The sequence below is a fragment of the Protopterus annectens genome, chromosome 11.part0 (assembly GCF_019279795.1).
Source record: "Protopterus annectens isolate FY-2018-M chromosome 11.part0, PAN1.0, whole genome shotgun sequence".
NCBI lineage: Eukaryota > Metazoa > Chordata > Ceratodontiformes > Protopteridae > Protopterus > Protopterus annectens.
In genome coordinates this window covers 286011276-286035767 of record NC_056745.1, presented here as the reverse complement: position 1 = coordinate 286035767, position 24492 = coordinate 286011276, and the positions used below count along the sequence as shown (strand labels likewise).

The following is a 24492-nucleotide window of genomic DNA, read 5'->3' as shown; positions in this document are numbered from 1 at the left end:
GCGGATGTCAAATTCCGCATAAAAACACCCACGACCATTTCATCTTCTGTCTAGGCTGGGAACACGACCATGCTTCCTGTGCCATCTGCCAATTCTTTGTTCCTAAAACTTTTAGAAGCTGCTTGGCTGCCCTTAACCTGTATTTAGAAAATCAAAGGCTTAAAAAACTAGCCCTTAGGATGGATCCGGAATCGAAAGAACCGCCAAAGAAAAAGGCCAATGTTTTATGGCCTACCACCATTGCCTCTCTGTCGTTGGACGCCCCACCAATCCTTCCTAAATCTTTATCTAAAAGTATCCTCTTTCAGAATGCTGTCTCTAAAGACCCTGCTTCCACTACAGCCACCACAAGCTTTCATGGCCAATTTGGACCTGAAGGAGGCTTATCACCACATCCCCATACACCTAAACCACAGAAAATACTTTTGTTGGGCCCTGCTCATTTTCACTTTACTGCCTTGCCCTTTGGTTGTCCACTGCATCAAGGGTTTTAACCAAATACCTAGCTCCCGCCATAGCCTTCTGCAGGACCAAGGGCATATAGATCTTATCCATACCTGGATGATATTCTCATTCTAGCAAAACAGGAAGGAGATCCTCAAAAAGCATCTCCAGTTCTCTCTGACCCTGCTTCAGCAACTAGGTTGCACTCTGAACCTCCCCAAATCATCCTTATCCCCAGAACAAGACAAGGTCTTTCTAGGGTGCAGGATTTGGACAGACCTACTGAAGGCATTTTTACCCCAAGAAAAAGTAGTCTCCATGACAAACCATATGGCAGCTACCAACCCCATGCTCCCCCTAGCCCGGATGCACATGAGGAAACTTAAGTGGTATTTAAAGAACGTATGGTCCCAGCACAGCCATTCTTTAGATTTCCAAATACCCTTCCTTGCTTGTCTACAAACAGAGAAAGCCATGGTGGTGCAGTGGTAGCATTTTTGCCTCACAGCAAGAGGTTCTCCTGTTTGATTCTCGGCTGGAGTGCCTTCTGTGTGGAGTCTGATTGTTCTCCCCGCGGTCGAGTGGCATTCGAAAGACATGCGTGAATGGGCATGCCTTCGTTGAAGGTTGGGCGTCGGGCTGGCAACTCAGCACCATAAAAAAATCTATTGCCAATCATTAGCAGACCAGAGTTCCGCTGTGGCGACCCCTAACCGGGAAAAGCCGAAAAGACAAACAACAACTTGTCTACAAACAGAACTAAGGTGGTGGATATAATAAATTCAAAGGAATCCAGGGCTTCCTCTCCTCACACTCACGTCAGATCAACACATGCACACAGATACATCGGATGTGGGCTGGGAGGGCTACCATGAAGCGACTCGAGGTGTTTCTGTTAGCACTGAAGGCCTTTCTCCCTATCCTTCAACCAGGCCTGCTGCTAATCTTCACAGGCAACACCACTGTCATGTGGTACGTCAACAAACAAGGGGGAGGGGGCCAGGTCCTACCTCTTATGCAGGCTGGCAATGCAAATTTGGGAATTAGCCTCACAAAACAGCTTATCCGTACAGGCAACATATATCCCTTCCCAGGACAGCCAGCAGGCAGATGTCCTAAGCAGATCATTCTCTCTACATCACGTGTGGATGTTACACAGGGAAGTTTTCTTAGACATTGTCCACTGATGGGGTACCCCTCAAGTAGATCTGTTTGCTTCCCCCTTGAACAGATAACTGACAAAACTGTACCAAACACCACTCTCCACTAGCCTGGAGATTGGACGTCTTCACCGTCTCATGGAAGGGAATGTTTCTGTATGCCTTTCCACCCTTCCCTCTCATTCAGAAAGTCCTCCTGAAGGTCAGGAGAGAAATGCCAAAAAGTCTTACTGGTGACCCCCTACTAGCCAAGGCAGCATTGGTTCCCCCTTCTAAAATCACTTGCCAGGGGCAATCACCACAAGTTACCTCACAAGGGGACCTACTCACACAACAGAAGTTAACTCTCATCCATCCACACCTAGAGATGCTGAACTTAACTCTCTGGGTGATAAACTTCTAGTACCCTTCAGGCACCGCTACACAGAGGACGTGCTGTCTATCCTGCAGGAGACCAGGAAAACTAATACGAGGCCATCTTACATTTCTAAATGGCGAGATTCTCCATATGGTGTTCCAAAGGCATAAGGTCCCCCTTCTAAGTGGATGTCCATTTAGTCTTAAACTGTGTGTGTGAATTGATTAAAGCAGACCTTTCATATTCTTCAGTGAAAGTACACCTCTCTGCTATCTCTCTTTGCCTGCCTACCGCTGGAACCTCCTTTACTCTCCAGGTTGGACGTTAAATTATTCTTAAAAGGGGTTTTGCTCATAAGACCTCCCAGAAAGCCTTCACCACCCTGGGACCTGAATTATATCCTGGAGAAACTTGCGCTACCGCCATTTGAACCAGCCACTTCTGCATCACTGCAGATGTGCACATGGAAAACAGTCTTACTGGTAGCCCTCACTTCTGCAAGAAGGTTGTCAGAGCTACAGGCACTCTTACACTATCTTTCATAGGTGACCCTGCGCACCAATCCCTCCTTCATGCCCAAAGTGGTCAACAAACTTTTACTAAATCAATCCATTTACTTACCAACCGTTATCTCCTCTCCTCAGAATGACAGTGAGAGAATACTACACTCCCTGGATGTTCACAGGCAGTTAAGATTTTATTGGACAAAACCAAGGCCATCAGAAAATCAAACCAACTCTTTGTTTCCTTCCATCCCAGAGACTTGGGCAAGGCAGTCTCCGAACAGACTATTTCCTGTTGGATCAGAAAAAACATTTCTTTCTGCTACTCTTACCATGAAAAAGCCATGAATCAGGGCTCATTTCACTAGAGCAGTAGCTTCTTCAAAAGCTTGGACACAGCTACCATCCTTAAAGCAGCCACCTGGTCCACTCTGCATACCTTCACCAAACATTACAAACTGGACCATATCTCCAGAGCAGGTTTTGCTAGGGCAGTCCTGCAAGGATTTTTGGAATCCGCTATCTCTTCCTCCACCTTTCCTACTTACTGAGCTGTGGTACTCTTCCACAGTGTGAATACTGCAACATGAGAATAGAAGGACGTAGAATAGTTGTGTAAAATCTTGCCATAGATGTCCTTCTCTTCCGTGTTGCAGTATTCCTTCCCCACTTCTGAAATAGTTACAGGACTAGAGACTCCATTGAGCCCCTACCAACACTAGTCCCATTTTGGGTCAGTCTGTGGCATTTTACCTATCTGAAAGACATCTTTTGGCATCTCCTAGGCTACTGTCCGTCTGGGTCTGTGCATGCAGACGTCACATTTAAGGCCCGTGGTTTATGACCCTACGTATGACGTCCCACACACCTACAGCAACTAGGCTGAAAGCTTTTGTATAGGAGCAGACGTTCGGGTTGCCTGAGGCGGAGAATCCCACAGTATGAATACTGCAACATGGAAGAGAAGGACATCTATGGTTATGGTAAGATTTTACACAACTATTCTGTATGGTAAGTAAATGACTACCATTTTTTCCATTTGCACCCAAGCCTCTCTAAACTTATGCAAAAGAGGCATACAAATTAGAATTCATTATTTTCCCACTATTGTTATGTATTGTATGCTGCGGTAGCGTTGTCGCCTCACAGTAAGACGTTGTCCTGTTCGATTCTCAGCTAAAGTGTCTTCTGTGTGGAGACATGCGCGAATGGGCATACCTTCATTGAAGGTTGTGCGTCAGGTGTCAGGGCTGGCAACTTGGTACGTAAAAATCTACTGCCAATCATTAGCGGACCGGAGTTCCGCTGTGGTGACCCCTAACCAGGAAAAGCCAAAAGATACAACAACAATTATAATGCCTAAGTTAGCCACTTCCGTAATGATCCTAGGCTCTGTCAATGTAAGGAATATATCATTAGCCCACACGATTTCTACAAATGAAAAGGCCACAAATTTAGATCTACAAACCTCTAGCCCAGTTACAGCCAAATCTTTCTCATGTCTATGTAGAATTACATGGCCATTCCTAGATGGATCTTGAAGCCAAAAGTCAACTGCAAACCAGGAAGGCAGTTCTAATGGATTAGTCACCTGTTATAGTGTCCAAGTGATAGCAGCTTTTCTGGGGATACTGATCTATGGCTGAAATAACCAGGGCAACTACTGAGAGTGATAACAGGTGTCCTTTCCTGGTTCCTTGTTTCAGGTGTATGAAATTAGACAACATGGTGTTAACAAAGATTTATGCTGTGGGATTAAAATAAAGTAATTGACACCATGATATGAAAATACTGGGAAATCCCAGTCTTGTCATTATCTCCCATAAGAAATCCCAGTGTATTTAATCTAAATATGCATCCAAGTCATTAGACATTACATCTGTTAGTATACCTCATGTTGGTACAACTTCATGAAGTTCTATTAAGAATGAAAGTGATTATCGCTGGAATTGGAAGTGTGTGTAGCAATTTTATTTTATACTGTTTGGTTTAAGGTTTGTGGCAAAGTTTTTGTGGTCCTTCGGTTTTCCATAAAGATAAGGTTTCCTTATGAACTAATCATTTATTTGTGCATGTAATGATAAGAGTTTTATTTAGCCAAACTATCCATCTTTCACTCTTTTTTCGAGAACCTAATGTGAAAGAGAGCTAGGGTACTTCTTACTTTGAATATCCACAGACTCTGGCACTATCTTGACAAAGTATTGCAGGATCTCTCGTCTTTTTTTATCTTGTGAAGGTTGGGGGGAGGCAACCTGTGTCAATTCAGACTGTTTCCAAATCGCCGTCTTTTGCTATTACCTTGTGTTATACCCAGCACAACAAAACTATTCCAGGCAGGACAGGCAGGATCAAGGCTCATTCTTCCAGGGCCTTTCCTTTATATGTGGCTTTGTGGAAAGGGCTGGATTCTAGAAATATTGTAGAAGTAGCAACTTGGTCTTCTGTACATACTTTTACAAAACACTGTGAGCTAGATTCCTTCTCCTAGTTCGTTCTTGGACAAACTTGGCTAGTACCATTTTCCAAGGGCTCCTGGACCCTCAGCCTTCATCCTCCCTAATCTATGTAAACTATGATGTAATCTACCCACATAGCTTAGGCTACTTGCAGCAGTGTTCCATATGAATAACAAGGTAAAGCTGTGTAAGTAAACTTAACATAACAATGGATGTTCGAATGATCATTGCTGCAGTAGCAGTTCTCTTCCCTCCATCCCCTTGTTTTTTATATGTTTTTATGCCAGGGTGTGGGCATTTATTATTATTACTATTTTTCCTAGCATTAGTCTTCTCCAGGCTTTAGTCTGCCTCTTTCTGTTGTCATGAAAGCTCTGAAGGGCTTGTCACCCAAACCTGACACTCTCAGTTCATCTTGAGCTGACAAACTGTTTTGTTGCTTGGAAGGTGCCCTGAAGCTCTGGAAGTTGGACATCTATTATATACTTGGCAATCTGACTTAGGCTACTGCAGCAGTGATCATTCAAAGCTGTGGTAGTTTGCTTACACAGCTGTGCTTTCTTATGATTATAATGTAAAATTTCTGCATCTTGATGTCTTCCGTTATTAGGCCCATTATATTTTGTGCAAAATGAAAGTTAACTAGATGTGTATTTATAAAACTGTCTCAGTCATGAAAATACAATAGTTTTTTGGAGCAGAGAAGTATGTATAACATTAAAGATTTTTGAGAAAAAAAGTACATGTATAAAGTTTAGGGCTACTTGGCAGGTTGAGAAGTTTTAAGAAATACTGAACCATCAGGAGCTTTGTCATATCCATCTCCCTGCATTCTCTGACTTCCTGATGATTTGGGACAGTCTAGCATTTCATGTGTCAGATATACTTCTGAATATTACTGTTTTTGTAAAACATTTTCTAACTGACTTTTACACAGTTATGGTTAGGCTACTTTCTGCCATTGCAGTGTTTTCTGTTTCAGCCGAATAAGTTTTTTTTACAGTATTACAGTTTAGCATTTGAGTATTTGTTTTTATTTATTTAGCTTGTACAGCAGTTTATTGGCCCATGGCAAGACACACATTAGGAATTTTGCAGCAGAAAGTTTTGCATTCTTGATGAGAAAGGTAAGAAACTACTTTGTGCATTTGATTGTAGTATATATGTAGACATAATCAGGGTTATAATTGTATAAGAATAACTTGTATAAGGTTGTGTGTGTCCCCTTTTGTAAATGTACAAGTAAATGTTATATTTACCACTGGAAGTTGGGAGGAATTAATTGCTTTTATTTATTTTACTGTGTCACATGTAAAAGAATCCACAGTTGTTTATACTTAGAGCTGAAATGTAGCACAACATAGCTTAAATAAGTTCATAATTGCAAACTTGTCTTATTGTGATTGTTCAGCTTTTGATATGCTTTTCTTTTCAGCTGTACCAACAGGAGGAAATTCATGCTCTTATTCACTTGGTACTATATATTCACTCCTGTGCATTACCTAACCAGATCTTGCCCACTAGCTCCCAGCACAGGTACAGCCTACTTGATGGGGTGACACCTACACATGTATGTCCTGCATTACATTGAGGAACATGGCTTACAGTCCTAACAGATGCTGTCTTCTAGGTTGCCAGTAGAGCTAACCAGATTATTTAGTACATTTTCTTAATCTAGGATGGCAGAGCAGTCACATTCCAACTCATTCTGACCTTTCCTCTCACCTCTGGAAAAAGTAACAACAAAATCATGTCTCGTCAGTGGTGGAGACACCAGCTCAATCAACTGTGTCACCAGGCTAGCCACAATTGTGTTCTCTAAAGATGAAAAATCTTGAGATAATTGTAGAATGTTATTTTAATCAGTAAACGTCGCTTGAATGGTTAGCTTAAGTAATGAACAGTGTACCAAGTGTTCTGGTCATTTTTATTGCTATTGTATGATTTATTTTGTTTAAAAATTTGTTTAATATCTTTTTCAAGTAAATTTATGTGGAGGTAATTTTTCATTGGTGTTTTATGTTTATGAAATATTTAGTTCATAGTCAGCACATGTACCTCACTACTTTGCATGCGTGTTTATATTCAAGGTAAGCTGCACATGTTTTAATGAAGAACTCCATCTGTGATGTTTCCACACCAGAAAAGTAGGACCCAAAATGCAGGAAATAACTTTGATTAGTTAAAAATAAAAATCTGGTTAAGTGTTTTTGTCATATAACCCCTTTTATAAAGACTTCATCAGAACCTTTTGTTACGGTCTACCACTTACCTTTTAAAAGAGTGAGCTGTGATTTTATTTTATTATGTTTGAGGAGAAAATGTGAAAAAAAAATGTCACTGTGTTTTTGTGGGTGGGGGTGGGGGGGGGTTAGCTATGATCACCACCACAGTATATCCAATAAAAAAAAAAGCAATAATCTTGACGCCGAATGACATTGGACTAGTATCCCATTTCCTAATGAATGCTCCACTCCCCCCAAAAGGTAGTTAAATGTTACTGCAAATTTACCTCTGTGTTGGAAAACAATGGAGGCAAGGAATGACTGATTTTTGACTGACTTCAAAAGAAGAATCCAGGCACTTTTATAGACATCTTCTATGCCTAGCCTATAGCCTTCCACTTAGTTTCCTATTGTAGCATATTTCAAAGAGAAAATAGACTTGTATGAGCTGTTCACAATGCTTTAGGAATTTAACTACTCACACACACGTAATATAGATTTATGTGGGTGTATGAAATATTTAGATATGCCTCTGGCAATTCAGATTGTTTTCAGGCAAACTTAGACTGGAGGAAAGGTAAGCTTGGTGCATTAATGGACTGAGAGGAAGTGTCTGAGCTTTGGAAAAGTCCTGTATATGTAGAAATGTAAACCAACTGTAGTGATCAGTTCTTGAACTGAAGTGTGTCAATGTGGATCATGAAAATCCTCTGTTATGGTAAGTAAGTAGCTTTTGCTTCCAGTCTTAGAAGGAGGAGGAGTTTTCACTCAACACTTTTCTGGTGGCCAAAAAGGAGGACCAGTGGAGGCTTAATGTGGATTTTCCAAGTGTGAACATATAAATGACAGAGAATGTTAAAAATGCTCACTTTGGCTTCCTGGTTATCATGGACATGACAGATACCTACTTGCACATTTCTTTCCACAGGAAGTCACTCTGCCAGTTTAACTCTCTGTCTTTTGGCCGCTGTTCTGCACTCAGCTTCTTTAGAAAGTGCTTAGCTCAAGTCTTCATCTGCTGCAAGGTAAAGGAGATCCATACCTGCATGACTGTATTATTCATGCAGCTTTCACGTGGGAACTTCATGCAGTAGCGATTATCACATTGTATTATTTTTAGAACATCAGAATATAGTGTTTGTAAGGCCAGCCTGGAACTTACAGTATAGAATACATTTTTTTTGAGTCATTGTGGATACAGAAGCTTGCCAGGCCACTGCATGCAGCAGGAACCACATACGTAAAGTCTTGTTACTCTAAATTTCCTGGAGGTCTTGCATATTAGCTAGAAAGTTGCTCAGTGTCCTGGGCCATGTCTTTCTCCATCCTGATTCTTTCTTGGGCAGGATCACGTATGTGAATGATATTTAATATTTTAGCAGTTTCTGGGGCAAACAGAAAATGGGCTTTAGAGTATGTCCTCCCTCGGAGGCCAAGTAATTGAACTGTTACCCAAGGATGTCTTTCATTCTGCACCCTCAGGACGAAAGTTGATGCATCGTGCTATGTATGGGGGGAGTGTACTTGCTCCATTACAAGGTTCAAGGCAGATGGTCCAGAAAACAGACAAGTACTTGATGATATGAAGGAGACTATGGGCATTCACTGTGCCCTCTTAGGCTTTCAGGTGCTTCTGAGAAAATGTTTTCCCCAGATGGAGACTAGAAAAGTGGTACGATGCATCTGAAGTCATTGGGACTCGCATTTGTTTCTCTTTGGAGGTTGTATGTGGTAATGGGGCTGTCATTCTGTTAGAACCTATATGTTCAAACCACTTGCATCCATACCTACCAAAATTCCTTAGCAGGTTGCATTAGCAAGGAAGTGTCAGCTTTACAAGTGTTGAATCTGGGGTAAGCAGCCTTATTAGAGATTGCAAAAAATGAGACTTGCCTAAGAAAGATTAATTTTCTTCACATGTCCAATAATGGTAAAGAAATTTTGCTCAAATACTCCATCTTCAGCAACCACGGTCACCTATGTGTGGTCTCTGTTGGAATCTGGCCCTCCTATACACTTTTCTCCATCCTTCATTTCCAAAAGCATTATGAAAGAAAGGGAAGAAAAACAAACTCATTCTCCTATCCCTTATTTTGAACAAAAGTAGTCCGTTTCTCTCAGCTAATGCAGATGACCTAGAGAAGAGCCAGGAGTAGTTTGCTTGCATTGGAAGCTTAGGGTTACCCCATTCTTCAAAGATGCAGGCTTTTAGTTTGGAAAAATTCAGGTTAGTCCCTCGTATACATATTTTCTCCAGAAATAATTCTGATGTTTCTGGAGATGAGAAGACCACATTCTGCTTATCCAAATGAAGTACAGTTTCTCTTTGGCATGGAGAGAAAAATGACTTCTTACACTTTTCCTCAGATCTTGCAGTACTGTTTTGTTTAGGTAGGAACAGCACACTTCTCCGAGTACACTTTGTCAACCTTTTCAGCTTGCATGCCACTGTGCCCTCAGTTTCAACCAGTTCTGTTGAGAAGTTGTTTTTGAAGGGCACCTTTCACCCGAGGCTATCTAGGCAGCCAGTCTTATTAGCTTGAAACCTTCATTTTGTAATTGAAAAGCTCACCCTTCCTCTATGTGAACCTGCCAACACTGCTGCTCTCAGACGCTTGTCTTGAAAAATATTTTCTGCTGGCCATAGCTTTGACTATGAGGATTTGAGTCATAGACTGTATTGTGTATCAATCCTTATACCATTTTGTCAAGGTATTTTTACAAGGGTATTTTTGAAGACTTGCCTCTCGTTGCTATGGCAGTCTCTCAACTCTTTAAGACCATCCATTTAGCTACCATTTTTTCCAAGCCTTGGAGCAAAGGGGAGAGGATTACATGCAGTATTATGCATATGATTAGGAAACTTCAGTCATAGGTAGTTACTAGGCTTGCAGTCCAGGAAACCATTAAGGAGCCTAGCCAAACTTTAGTTGCCCCCAAGCACTGCCTGGTTAAGTGACTTGGTCACACAGTTGGTGAGAGAATTGAATCTTGTACCACATGAATTGCAGCACACAGCAAGTTTTGAGAAACTGACCACTTTTGTGTCCTTAATTGTCAGTGAAACATAGTAAGCAAGTATCAAAATAGATGATGTCCTTCCTTATCACTGTTGCAGTATTCTTTACTCCTGGGATATCCTGTCAAGGATAGCCTAATGTCCGGCCAGTATAAGAAACCCTTCAAGGCATACTACATAAGACGCATGTCCTATGTGCAAGGTGTAAGGTACATATGTGACATTAGAATACCTAATCCTCTGAACTTCTTTGGTGCCAGTCCAAACTCCACCTCTGAATTTGTTCTGTGTGCTGTTTACCAAGCTGGTTCATTTACCAAGCCTTCTGAAGATAAGTGCCCCACAGGGTTCCTTCCTTTCTTTTTACCTTCTTGTTTTCATGTCATTCAAGAAGGGAAAATGTGTGTATGGGAGGCAGATTCTCCATAAAGATAGACACAAGAAGTGCCTGTTTTGTTTGGGTGGTATGCACAACCACTCAGTGTGATATTTCCAGGCATTTTTCTCTAAGACACTATACAGCCGTCAGTCATCCCTTTGTTTTTATTTGAAAAACCACCATCTGAAGCTATTGACTCAGGGTACCATGGCCGAATCCATCCGCCCACCCCAAAGTTCAGAAACCACTTAAGAAAAAGTTTTTAAAAAGCATACAAATCTACTGTTGTTCAGCCTCCACAAGATGTCTCCCCCTGATTGGATGAAGAATCTGAGAACCAGCTGGTGCAGATGTCAGTTTCCTCTGCCATGACCCAGTTCAAGGCTGACATGGAACTGCCTACTTTTGCAGGTCTGCTGAGGCTGTGCATACATCTAGTAAAGATGTAAAGGAGCAGCCACTGCTGATGGTGTCTGTAGAGCCTTGGACGTTTCCCGATTTTTATTTCAGGATGAGGTGTCTGGTACCCTCATCAAATCTAGGCAGGGATCTGAACCTGCTAGACTTGTCAAGGCAGCTGTTCTTTAAAAAAAAAAAAAAACAGGAAACCAAGCATGTCACTACTGTGGCTAAAGAGTGGCAGGACTTTACTCAGGAGTTGTTTAATGCCATTATGGCTCTGAAACAACCACAAAGATTGTCTGTCCCTGCTTTCCTGATCTTCCACCTTATGTAAGAAACCTAGGGATTCTGATTCTTCTGATGAAGAGTTAGACTCTGGTGAGGAATTCTTAGTATACTCCTTACAGTTACATTATCCTTTTGTCCTGTGGTCTTATAAAGATCCTTTGCCTCCTTAACTTTTAAGGAATTATCTTTTGGGGACACAGTTGTCTATATGAAGGAGCACACTAAGTGGGACTGTTCCCAGGTTTCAGAGGCTCAAGAGAGATGTTATGAATACTTGCAGATGTACTCACCCAGACCTTGTGCAGTCCATCCTGTCTTGGCTACCCTTTTAGACACATTTACACGAGCTTCCCAGGCTCCTGACTCTCAAACTCTAGCCCCTATAAGCCAGTCAGGTTTTTATAAAAAATGGGTATCATAAATACTTGTGTAAAAGTCCTTCATCTGATCCATTTCCTTGTGCATAGATAATCCATGCACACTGCTTTCCTCTTCCAAGCTTTTACTTTCTGACAGTAATGTACTATGGAGAGGCTTGGGGGAAAAAAGTGTATACTTTTGCTACTTTGACTTTTAGGCCAGTAATTATCCGACTCTAGCTATGTCCTCGCACTTCTCTCCCAGCTGGAGGAGGGATTTGACATATTGGTCTGATTTGGACAGTAAGACTTCTGCTGTTTCTCTTCTGAGTTCTGCCTGCAAGGTAGCTTACCATTCCATTAAATAAATGTAGCTATGATGAAGCCGATGACTCTCTAAGGGCAGCAGCATTTGCTTCTGTTATGAGGAAATATTCTAGTTGGCTGCACCTTTCAGGCCTTCCCTGAGGACATTAAGACCAAACTGTTAGATTCTTCTTTAGACCATCAGAATCTTTATGACAGTGCTGCTGCAGAATTGTTTAACACCCTGGAAGGTTATGCAAGACCTGAAACATTTTTTTCTCCTGTACCTAAGTTGCAGAGGAGCTAACCATCAAAATCTTCTTATGTCCATAGGCAACCTAGAGTACCTGATAAGAGTAAGAGGGTTTCTAAGTGGATTTTCTCAGACAAACCCACTCAGAATTCTCGAGGTCAAAAGCCTTCTTTTCCGGACAAAATCTGCCTCCCCTCCCTCTCAGCCAGATTCCTGTGTCACACAGGCTACTCTTTTCTTAATTGTTTGGCAGCAGATAACCACAGATGCCTGAGTTCTTTCCATCATCCAACACTGTTACTTTATGGCTTGGAAGTCTTTTACTGCATGTTCTGGCCTTCCTTGGTCTCCTCCTTGCCAGCTTGCTCATTTTCCGTTGGTCCTGCGGGATCTGGTGAAACAGGGAGCTATCCAGCCTCTTCTGTTGTCTCAACAGAGAGCAGATTTGTATTCCAGGATGTTTCTGATTACCAGGAAGGAGAGGTCGTGGAGAACAATCTTATACCTATCCTTTCACAACACCTTTCTCAAGGTTTCTTCATTCAGAATGTTGTCCCTTCAAACAAGTTTCCCTCTTTTTCTTCCCAAAGCTTTTCTGGTTTCTCTGGATTTGAAGGACTCTTACCTCCATAGTCCTATTCATCCTATATCTTCAGGAAGTGTTTATGCTTCTGTTTCTTCCTCTCATTATCAGTTATGCTGCTTTGCTTTTTGATCTTTCTATAGCTCAAAGGGTATTTAAGTAAAGTCTGGCCCCTGTGTTAACTTTCTGCAGACTTCAGGGAATTCAGCTATTCCCTTATTCGGATGACCTTCTAGTACAAGTTCCCTCTCAGCAGCTCTTGCTTCAAAATATACACTTAACTATGCTTCTCCTTTGCAGTTTGGGATTCCCCCTTAAACTCCAAAAATCTGTGTTGACTCCCACTCAGGATCAAGTGTTTTTCGGTTGCAGGATTCAGGCCATCCCAGTGTTGGCTTGCCTCCCAATTTCCCAGATCCTCTTTTTGACTCCTTATTTCCAGTCTTCTCCATCTTCCAGTTCTTCCCACAAGGATTTCCTTGAAGCTCTGGGGGTACATGACTTCCAGCATTCTCATGGTTCATTTTGCAAAACTCTGCACGAGGAAGTTTCAGTATCTCAAGATTGTTTTTCTTTAACACTGACACACTCTAGATTATCTCCTCTCTCTCCCTCTCTCCCCTTGTCAAGCTCAAACTCCACTTGTGGATTTTGCAGATTTCCCTAAGTCCAGGTCTGCCTTTTCAGGTTTCTTTCCTTACTCATGAGCTGTACATGGATGCTTCCAGTCGAGGTTAGAGAACTTCCTCCAACAACCTGAAAGTCCAGAGTCTTTGTCCACATTAACAGGTGTCAGACCATATCAACATCTGAGAGAGGTGACGACTCTTCAGGCCTTTCACTCCATTTGGGTTCCACAGTCACGTGGTACATCAACAAGTAAGGGACCACAAAGTCTTAACTTCTTTCCAGGCTGTCTCTTTAGGCTTGGAATTTTGCAGTCTGCCATCACCTGGTTCTTCAGGTGGTTTACATCCCTTCAGAGCACAATCTAGTGACAGACATTTTGAGCAGGTCCAGGACAAATCCTCATGACTAGATGCTTCAGATGGAGTTGTTTCTGGACATTATGCATTGGTGAGATGTTCTTCATATTTCACTGTTCCAGTCATTACATTTGGGTTATCTGCTTGCAGGTAGCCCTCAGTCGGCCTGACTAACAAAGTCTTGGGTCCTGCATCGGTTGCTGTCCCTTCTTCCATGACGTCAGGTCGTCAGGGGTATAAAACATGCAGCCGACGCCATTACATCAGTCTTTCTTGCCGTGCGGTGCCCGAAGCAGAAGCAGTTCGCAAGTGCCAGTCGGCCGACTCCTGAAATTTTCATTTTCGAGTTTCAGAACCAATGTAGTCAACTAAAGCTAAGTATCCCGTTGGGGAAACTTTCTCTTGCTCCTTACCAATTACTTCCTATGCTAGGCAAAGATGCCTGGTTGGCAACTCTAGATTTAAAAGAAGCATACTTGCACATCCCAATCAGGGAATCTTGCAGAAGATACCTACACTTCAAAGCAGGCTACATGCGCTATCAGTTTTCTGCACTGCCTTTTGGCTTATCTGCTGCGCCCAGGGTATTCACAAAGTGTTTAGCTCCATTTATTGCATTTTGCAGGCAAAGAAATATTCAGATATATCCATACCTGGATGATTGTCTAATTCAGGCAGAAAGCCAGGACATACTTCCATCTGGCTTTTGTACAAAGGGTTCTAACTTGTCTGGGGTACACCATAAACAAAAAGAAATCACACCTGGTACCCTGTCAACAAATTATATTCCTGGGAGCAAGCTTGAATACAACTTCCCAGATTGCTTACCTCACGCCAGCAAAACAAATTAATTTGACAACCTACTTCAAACAAGTGGCCTCAAAAACCCTGCTATCTGCAAGAAAATACTGCAAACCTTTGGGTTCATGGCCTCCTACATTCTTCTAATTCCATATGCAAGACTGCATATGAGGAAACTACAGTGGTATCTAAAAAGCCTATGGTGTCAGCATTCTCATGATCTAGAAACAATGATTCCTATCATACCTTGCCTGCGCCTAGAGTTCCTTTGGTGGGCAGAGGCCTGTCACCAAAATAAGGGACTGTCTTTCACACCACCCCTTGCCGCCCAAACCCTAACAACAGAAACAGTGATTCCTATAATTACCTTGCCTACGCCTAGCGTTCCTTTGGTGGGCAGAGGCCAGCCACCAAAACAAGGGACTACCTTTCACACCACCCCCTGCCACCCAAACCCTAACAGCAGATGCATTGGACTATGCATGGGGGCTCACCTGGCAGGGAAGTGCATTCAGGGCAAATGGAACCCAAGTCAAATGCACCTGCATATCAATCAAAAAGAAATGTTAGCTGTACAGAATGCTCTGACAGCCTTCAAGGACCACATTCTTCCAGGACAACTAATGGTAAAGACGGACAACACCACTGTTATGTGGTACATAAACAAGCAGGGGGGTGCACATTCTGACCCCCTCTGCAGACTAGCCATGGCATTGTGGAACACAGCCTTGAGCTACCAAATGCACCTACAAGTTCAGTTTTTGCCAGGAAAATTAAATACACTGGCAGACGGACTAAGCAGAAACCTCGTGGACCCACACAAGTGGAAACTGGAACCAAGGATTTTCAACATGTTGACAAGCAAATGGGGGAGCCCAGATATAGACCTGTTTGCCTCTCCCCAGAACTACCAATTGGACAAATTTTGCACAAGGACTTGCCACAAACAAGCCTGGAAAGTAAGATGCTCTGTCCTTCAGCTGGAAAAACCTCAGTCTATGCCTTCCCCCATCTGCCTCTGCTCTCCAAAGTACTACTAAAAATCAAACAGGACAAACCAAGAATGATTTTGATTGCTCCAGACTGGCTGTGCCAACACTGGTACCCCCTCCTGCGCAGTGTGTTACGGTTATCCCCATGGCACCTGCCTCAGACTCATTCCCTGTTGTCTCAGCAGGAGAACCAGATTTTGCACCCTCAGCTTCTAACACTGAACCTTGCAGCCTAGCTAATTACATAATCTCTCCTTTACAATCACTCAGTAAACCTGTGATGGATATCATTTTAGAGGCAAGGAGATGTAGTACTAGGAAATCTTATGCTGAAAAATGGAAAAGTTTCTGTGCCCTGGAACCAGTCTCAAGGGATGAGCACAGCAGTGCCCAATTTACCTCAGATTTTACAATACTTAACTGAGATGCTTCACAAGGGCCTGTCTTTTTCCTCCATTAAAATCCATGCCTCAGCCATTTCTGCTCATTATAACAAAGAACCTCCTCTCTTCTCTCATCCACTGCTCAAGCAGTTCCTCAGAGGGGCCAAAATTTTGAGACCACCCAGGAGAGCTCCAACCCCAGCCTTGGACCTTAACTTTGTCTTGGAGAAACTAACTTTACCTCCTTTCGAGCCAGCTGCTACTGGAGACTTAAAATGTATTTCTTGGAAAACAGCTTTTCTTTTAGCAATCACTTCAGCTAGAAGGGTATCTGAATTACAGGCCCTTATGGCAGTGGAGCCTTCCATCATCTTTCATGTGGACAGGGTGTCCCTCAGAACCAATCCATCCTTCATACCCAAGGTGGTATCCAGTGTGGCTCTTAGTCAGTCCATTCATTTGCCAACCTTCTTTGCCAATCCACAGAATAAAAAGGAATGGATACTGCATTCCTTAGATGTGCACAGACAACTTAGATTCTACTTGGACAGGACTAAACCTCAAAGGAAATCTGAACAACTGCTGGTGGCATTTGCTGCAGGGGCAGAGGGGAAGGCTATTTCAAAGCAAACCATTTCTAAATGGATAAGCCAGTGCATTAATTTATACTATAAGCACCATGGAAAACCTATCCCCCAGGGGATCAGACCTCACTCCACCAGGGCTGCATCTACCTCTACAGCCTTTCTCAGAGATGTCCCTGGTAGGGACATCCTAGAAGCTGCTACCTGGAGTTCTGTACATACTTTCACCAAGCATTATCATTTGCCATTTTTCTCTAAATCCAGAGCTGGCTTTGCCACTGCAGTCTTGCAGGGCCTTATAACTGGCCCTAATGCTGTCTAAATTCCTCCTCCCAGCCATAGCTTTGGGAACTTACTCAAATGTAATGACTGCAACAGTGAAACACGAAGAACATAGTACAGTTGTGTACACTTACCATAAATGTAGATGTTCGAGTGTATTCACTGTTGCAGTCCTGGTTACCCTCCCTCCAGCCCCCTAACTTCTTTTGGCTATACCTCTACTTTCCTTTACTATGCTTAAAAGCCTTTTTGGTGTATTTGCTTTTTTGGTGGAGGTATGTCATTGTACTTTTATATTTAATTGCTTCCCATTAGGGGGGCACCTGACATCTGGGGCAAGAAAAACTGATGTCATGGCGTTGGCTGCATGTTTTATACTCCTGATGACCTGACATCATAGAAGAAGGGACAGCAACCGACGCAGGACCCAAGACTTTGTTAATCAGGCTGACTGAGTGCTACCTGCAAGCAGATAACACAAATGTAATGACTGCAACAGTGAATACACTCGAACATCTACATTTATGGTAAGTGTACACAACTGTACTGTTCTGTTCCAGCGTGCCAAGTCCTTTGACTTGGAGAGTGGATGCCATGTCTTTTTTCTTTCTGTTTCCCTATTCTCTTCCTCCTCTTGTACATTCCAGGGTCTTGCACAAGATAATGTGGGACATACCTAAAATCTTGCTGGTGACTCCCTGTTGGCCCAGACAGCACTTGGTTCCCCCTTCTCTTTCACCTGGCCGGGGCAATCTCACACAGAATAGGGGATCTCTCATTCACGCTCACTTGTCCAGACTTCAACTAACACTTTGGATGATTAGGGTTTGGATTTCTTTTAGATTTTCGTTTTAGGTTAGAGGGAGAGATGCTCAACATTTAATAGCTAAAACAGGAAGAGAAGAGATAAAAATGGTGACATATAATGAATCAACAAGGAAGTCTACAGGAGTAGATGGTATTCCTGTAGAGGTTTGGAAATTTGGAGGGAAAAGTAATAAAGATCAGGAATGTTTTGTTTGGCAGGATTCTGAAGTGGGGGGCACACAAGCATCTTGGAAAAAAAAGCCATGGTGGCTGTATTACCCAAAGAAGGTAAAGACCCCTTAAGACCCAGTTTTGTGTAGACCTGTTTCAGTTTTAAACCACAGTAATAGTGTTTGTACTGGGGCGGCCACGGTGGTGCAGCGGTTAGCGTTGCCACCTCACAGCAAGAGGTTCCCCAGTTCGATCCTCGGCTTGGATGCCTTCTTTGTGGAGTCTGCATGGTCCTCACTGTGGTTGTGTGGGTTTCCTCCCACATCCCAGAGACATGCTGTAGGTGGACTGGACACTCTAAATTGGCCCTAGGTGTGTGTGTGTGTGTGTGTGTGTGTGTGTGTGCACCTTCTGTGGAAGGTTGGGCGCTGGGCTGGCAACTTGACACCGTAAAACTACACTGCCAATCATGAGCGGACAGGTGATCCGCTGTGGCGACCCCTAACCGGGAAAAGCTGAACTAATGAAGAGAATGGCAAAGTTGCTGCCAGAATTGATAGATATGGATCAGTGTGTTTTGTGGCTGGGAGGCAAATATTTGACTGTATTAAAAGAAAAAATGATCCAGAGGGAAGAAAAATGCAAGAAAATACTCTGTTGGTGGGTCTTGATGCAGAAAAAGAATTTTGTAGAGTCAGCTGGGGTTTTGAGTAAGACAATGGAAGCATGGGCATTCCCTGATGTGATGATCGTGTTAATTAGGAAGATATATGAAGGGTCAGAGGCAAGAATTACAGTGGGAGGGTTCCTCTCCAACAAGTATATTTCAACAGAAGAACCAGGCAGGGGTGTTGTCTTTCTCCCTTTGTTATTAGCTTTATATTTAGAGCCATTGGCAAAAAAGTAAATAATTAGGAAATCACAGATATAAGGATATAGCTAGCATGGTAATTGAGAAAAGTTAGCTTTATTTGCAGATACTGTTTTGTAGTTGTCAAATGTGGAAGAAGGACATATTTTGAGACAGTTTCAGGTCTTTTGGAATATAAAGTTAATGAAGCTAAAACAAAGGCTATAGCAGTAAAATATGTACCCATGCATAAATTGGTTCAATGGTACCCATATTTATTCAGACTTGATAAGATGAAGTATTTAGGTGTGTCTGGATTAAAAAGGATTATGTTATGGCAGCTAAGGATATGTGAGAAGAGACTAAAAAGATTATACAAAAACTGAGAAATTGCATGCTTTGTTTTATGGACATGGATAGCAAGATGCAAGCAGTGAAAATGTTTAGTCCTTTTAGTTTTGTACTTAAGTGAGGCTTATTTTTATCAATCAGAAGAGAAGTTGTGGATAGCAATTGCTAAAGTTGAAGGATTTTATTGTCTTACTCAAAATCCTGAGTGAGTCCGTTGAATGCTTTTTCTGCATTTCCCCTGTAATTATTCTGTCAAATGCTTTCTCAAGCATCAAGACCCACTAATAGTGATATTTTCTTACATTCTGCTTCCCTCTGGATCATCATTGTTCTGTCGTTTTGTTAATGATGTCAAATGTTTGCCTCCCTTCAACAAAACTAGATTGATCCATATCTATCAATTCTGGCATCAGCGTTGCCATTCTTTTAGCCACTATAGACAAATATTTTAGAATCATGGTTTAGAATTGAAATGAGCCTATATGAACACTGATCTTATGGGTATTTACCATCTTTAGGTATTACAGCCACCATGGTTTTCTTCCAGGATGTTGGTGCTTCTCCTTATTTTAAAATACTGTTAAACAAGACCTTCCAGATCTTTATCACTTTATGCCCTCCTAGCTTCCAGACTTCCATCGGAATGCCTTCTATTTCTGGCGACTTTCCTGTAGATTGGCTAAACCTCGTCATTTAATCTCCTTTCCTATTGTCATAACTGTTAGTAATTGAGCCTGATCTACCTCTACCCTTGGCATATTTAATTCTTTCATAAACATTCCCATTTTTTTTTGCTTTTTCTGGATTTGTGTATTTCTCTCCATTACACAGAGTTAAATAAAATCTCTATAGAATCTCTAATTATTTTCCTTGTTATAGGCTGTGTGTGGCAACAACCCTGTCTACGATGTTCTTCGTGTTTCACTGTTGCAGTCATTACATTAGGGTAGTCTGCTGGCAGGTTGCCCTCAGTCGGCCTGAATAACAAAGTCTTGGGTCTTGCATTGGTTGTTCTCTCTTCTTCCATGACGTCAGGTCATCATGGGTATAAAACATGCAGCCGACGCCATTTTAATCCGTCTTTCTTGCCGCACGGTGCCCGAAGCAGAAGCAGTTCGCAAGTGCAGGTCAGCCGACTCCTGATATTTTTGTTTTCGAGTTTCAGAACCGAAGTCTTCAACATAAAGCTAAGTACCTCGTTGGGGAAACTTTTTCTTGCTCCTTACCGATGTTAGTAAAAGTTAATATTGTATTACTTGTGGGAAGCAAATACCTCATAAGAATTTTCATTTGTACTCTATTCCTTGCCTAGGCCCTGACCATAACGTGCCTTGCTGTCAGTTTTGTGCTAAATTTAATCAACGCACTATTAAGCATCGGTATATTTTTGCTTCCGAATGTTTTGGCTCAAGATTTAACTATCCAGAAATGCCGTGGGTTAGCAATCCGACTACCAGAATTCACAAAAAACCCAAAGAAAAAGACAGAGACAGACCGTCGAGGTCCAAAACCGACGATGAAGCTTCTCCTAAGCCAGTCGCCGGTTCTCAATGAGGCGCTTTCGCAGCCCCTGATGCCCGCTACTTTTCATTCGCAGGCCTCTACAGAGACCCATTCGGAATCCGGTATGCCGCAAGACACTTCAAGTATTGAACCCGCGGATGTCTCTCCCTTAGATGGGTCTGGAGCCGCTGAGCAGGCACCTGCTTCTGAGGGTGTTTTCAGGCCTCAAGATTTGTATATTAAACCAACGCCATCATCAAAAACAAGGCCAAAATCAAATTTTATGTCTAAAAAACCGACGCATGGGCCACATGTTCAGGCCCCTATGCCTAAAAAACAAATGATCAAAATGGCTGAGGATTTAATTACCTTGATCAGGGGTTCACAACCCCCTCCTGCTAAGAGGCCTAGGCAAGGCATTTGATTATGAATCTTCAGATCAGTTCCATTTCTTCTGATCAGGAATTTTCTATTCACCCTTATGAGGACTCTGATGCAGAAGAATCCATCCCTTCTGCTCCTCCTCCTGAGGATTTTTCTTTTCGAGAAACTTTGCATACCTTAAGGGAACATTTTCATTGGGAGAGTCAGGATTTTTCAGAATCCAAAAAGAGGCTTAGGGATTTCCTTCTTCTTCCTCAACATAGGCCTTTGGCTATAGCTCCTGTTTTAGACATTGTTGATGATGTTTTCTCAGAATCCAGCATGGCTCCTGATTCCCTGCCTCCGGCTCCTAGTAAGCCAGACAGATATTATAGGCTTCCTGACTCCCACAAGTTTCTTTTTAAAAACCCTACTGCTGATCCTGAAACAATTTCTCAGGGTCCCAAGGGTGTTAAGGCTTCTGCTGCTAAAAGTCCTACCCCTTCTGATAGAGACTCCAGGGTGCTGCATAGATGGGGTAAGAAGGTTTACACGTCTGCAACCCTGGCTATCAGGGCTTTAAACTGTCAATTTCATATGCTTAAATATCAGCAGCATGTCATGGGCTTACTGAAACAGAAAATTATGTTGATTTCTGACTGTGTGGAAAATAGAGTTACAGGATTTATTGAATTCAGCTGAACAAGTTGGAAAGCATACTTTGCAATGCGGTTTTGATTCCTTGGAGGCCTCTTGCAGGGCTGCCGTAACTAGATCTGTGATCAGAAGACATGCTTGGCTCAAGGAGCAAAATCTGCCTGATCATGCTAAAGCAAAATTGTTGGATGCTCCTTTACAACAGGACAGTCTATTTGGTAATAAGGGAGAAGAAGTTTTGAAAAAGATAGAAGACAAAGCTAAATCTATGCAAACTGTAAAGGATTTCTTACAAGTGCAGCCACCCAGGTTCAGTAGGCACTGGCCTACTAACAATTGGTCCTTTCCAGTACCCAACAGAGCTGCTCAGGTCAAACCCAGACACTTAAAAGGCTCCAGGTTTCAGTCATAAGCAACTTACAGAACAAAACAATGGGGTGCCTCCACCTCCAAATCTGGAAGTAGCAAGGCACCCCCTACGGTAAACAGTCTCAATGACTTTCCTCTGCCATTTCCAAGCACTTATGTTTTGGCAGCCCCTTTGGGGGGAAAAATAGCACCTCATGCACAAAATTGGCATCTAATTACCCAGGACAAGTGGGTCTTAAATATAGTATCCCAGGGATACAGATTTCATTTCCACACGTTGCCAATTCCAACCGGATGGCCAGATCTGCCTCCAAATCAGTGGGCAGAGGCCCAGAAACAAGTTCTGTCCCTCATGGATATGGGGGCTATTCAACCAGTACCAGAAAAGGAAAAAGGACAAGGTTTTTATTCAAGACTTTTCCTGGTACCCAGAAAAGACAACTCATGCCGTCCAATTCTTGACTTATCCATTCTAAATACTTTCCTGGACATTCCAAAATTCAAGATGCTGATTCTACAACAGTTACTGCCTATGCTGGGCAAGGATGCCTGGTTGGTAACTCTAGACTTAAAAGAGGCTTACCTGCATATCCCAATCAGGGAATCTTGCAGAAGATACCTCCGCTTCAAAGCAGGCTTTTTGCATTACCAAGTCTCTGCACTGCCCTTTGGCGTATCTACTGCGCCCAGGGTCTTCACAAAGTGCCTGGCACCAGTAATTGCATTTTGCAAAGAAACATTCAACTTTATCCTTATCTGGACGATTGTCTAATATAGGCAGAAAACAAGGACATTCTTCTTCAACATCTGATGTTTGTGAAAAGGCATCTAACATGCCTAGGGTACACCATAAACGAAAAGAAATCACAACTGGTACCCTCTCAAATAATTACATTCCTGGTGCAAGCTTGAACACAACTGCCCAGATGGCTTACCTCACGCCAGACAGACAAATTCAATTGATGACATACTTCAAACAATTGACCACAAAAACCCAGCTATCTGCAAGACAAATTCTGCAGGCCGTGGGGTTCATGGCTTCCTGCATTCTACTAATTCCATATGCAAGACTGCATATGAGGCAACTTCAGTGGTACCTAAAAAGCTTATGGAGTCAACATTGTCACAGCCTGGAAACAATGATTCCTATCATTCCTTGCCTGCAACAGGAGTTCCTAAGGCGGGCAGAGGCCTGTCACCAAAACAAGGGACTGTCATTCATTCCACCCCCTGTCACCTATACCCTGACTACAGATACATCAGATTATGCTTGGGGGGGCCCATCTGGCAGGGAGATGCATTCAGGGCAAATGGAGCCCAAATCAAATGCATCTACATATCAACCAGAAAGAAATGCTAGCTGTACAGAATGCTCTGACAGCCTTCAAGGACTTTCTTCATCCAGGACAACTACTGATAAAGACGGACAACACCACAGTTATGTGGTACATAAACAAGCAGGGGGTACCCACTCTTACCACCTTTGCAGACTAGCCATGGCTTTGTGGAACACCGCCTTGACTTACCAAATACATCTAAAAGCTCAATTCCTGCCAGGAAAGCAAAATACTCTGGCAGACAAACTAAGCAGTAATCTTATGGACCCACACTAATGGAAACTGGATCCACAAATCTTCAGCATGTTGACATGAAGATGGGAGAGCCCAGACATAGATCTTTTTGCCTCTCCCCAAAAGTATCAGTTGGACAAATTCTCCCCAAAAGTATCAGTTGGACAAATTCTGCACAAAAACTCATTACAAAAAAGCTTGGAAAGTGGATGCTGTATCCTTCAGCCTGAAAAACCTATCAGTCTGTGCCTCTGCTCTCCAAAGTTTTACTAAAAGTCAGACATGAAAAAACAAAAATTATTCTGATTGCTCCAGACTGGCCTCGCCAACACTGGTACCCGCTTCTACGCACTGTCGCCCTTACTCCACGGTACCTGCCTAAGACACCTTGCCTACTGTCTCAGCAGAACTATCAAATTCTGCACACTCCGCTCCAAACTCTGAATCTTGCAGCATGGCTAATCAACTAATTTCACCAGTCATATCTCTCAGTAAACCTTTGATGGATGTCATTTTGGAAGCTAGAAGGCCTAGTACTAGAAAATCCTATGCTGATAAATGGAAAATATTCTGTGCCTGGAATCGAGCACAAGGAATAAACACAGCAATGCCCAATATTCTTCAGATTCTGCAATATTTAACTGAAATGCTTCACAAGCGTCTATCTTTTTCTTCTACAAAAATCCATGCCTCAGCCATTTTGGCTCATTACAACACAGAGCCTCCTCTCTTTTTCTCAGAGGGGCCAAAAATTTGAGACCTCCCAGGATAGCACCAACTCCAGCATGGGACCTCAATTTTGTGCTGGAAAAACTCACTCTACCTCCTTTTGAACCAGTTGCTACTGCAGACATAAAATTTCTCTCTTGGAAGATGGCTTTTCTTTTAGCAGTCACTTCAGCTAGAAGGATTTCAGAACTACAGGCTCTCATGGCAGTGGAGCCATTCCTTATCTTTTATCCGGACAGGGTGGCCCTCAGGACCAGTCCATCCTTTATGCCTAAGGTGGTATCCAGTGTGGCTCTTAATCAGACAATTCATCTGCCAACTTTTTTCCCAAATCCACAGAACAAGGGGGAGTGGA

At 42.5% G+C, this 24492-nt stretch overlaps 1 protein-coding gene across 1 annotated transcript in view; it reads left to right on the top strand.

Annotated features, from left to right (window-relative positions):
• The window catches only part of UTP20 (UTP20 small subunit processome component), a gene marked incomplete in the record, with an annotated part of 2478305 nt that overhangs the window by 277371 nt on the left and 2176442 nt on the right, over positions 1 to 24492 (top strand). The window contains 1 exon segment of the mRNA XM_044087776.1: positions 5970 to 6051. Within this exon segment, the coding sequence (XP_043943711.1) occupies positions 5970 to 6051 (82 nt within the window).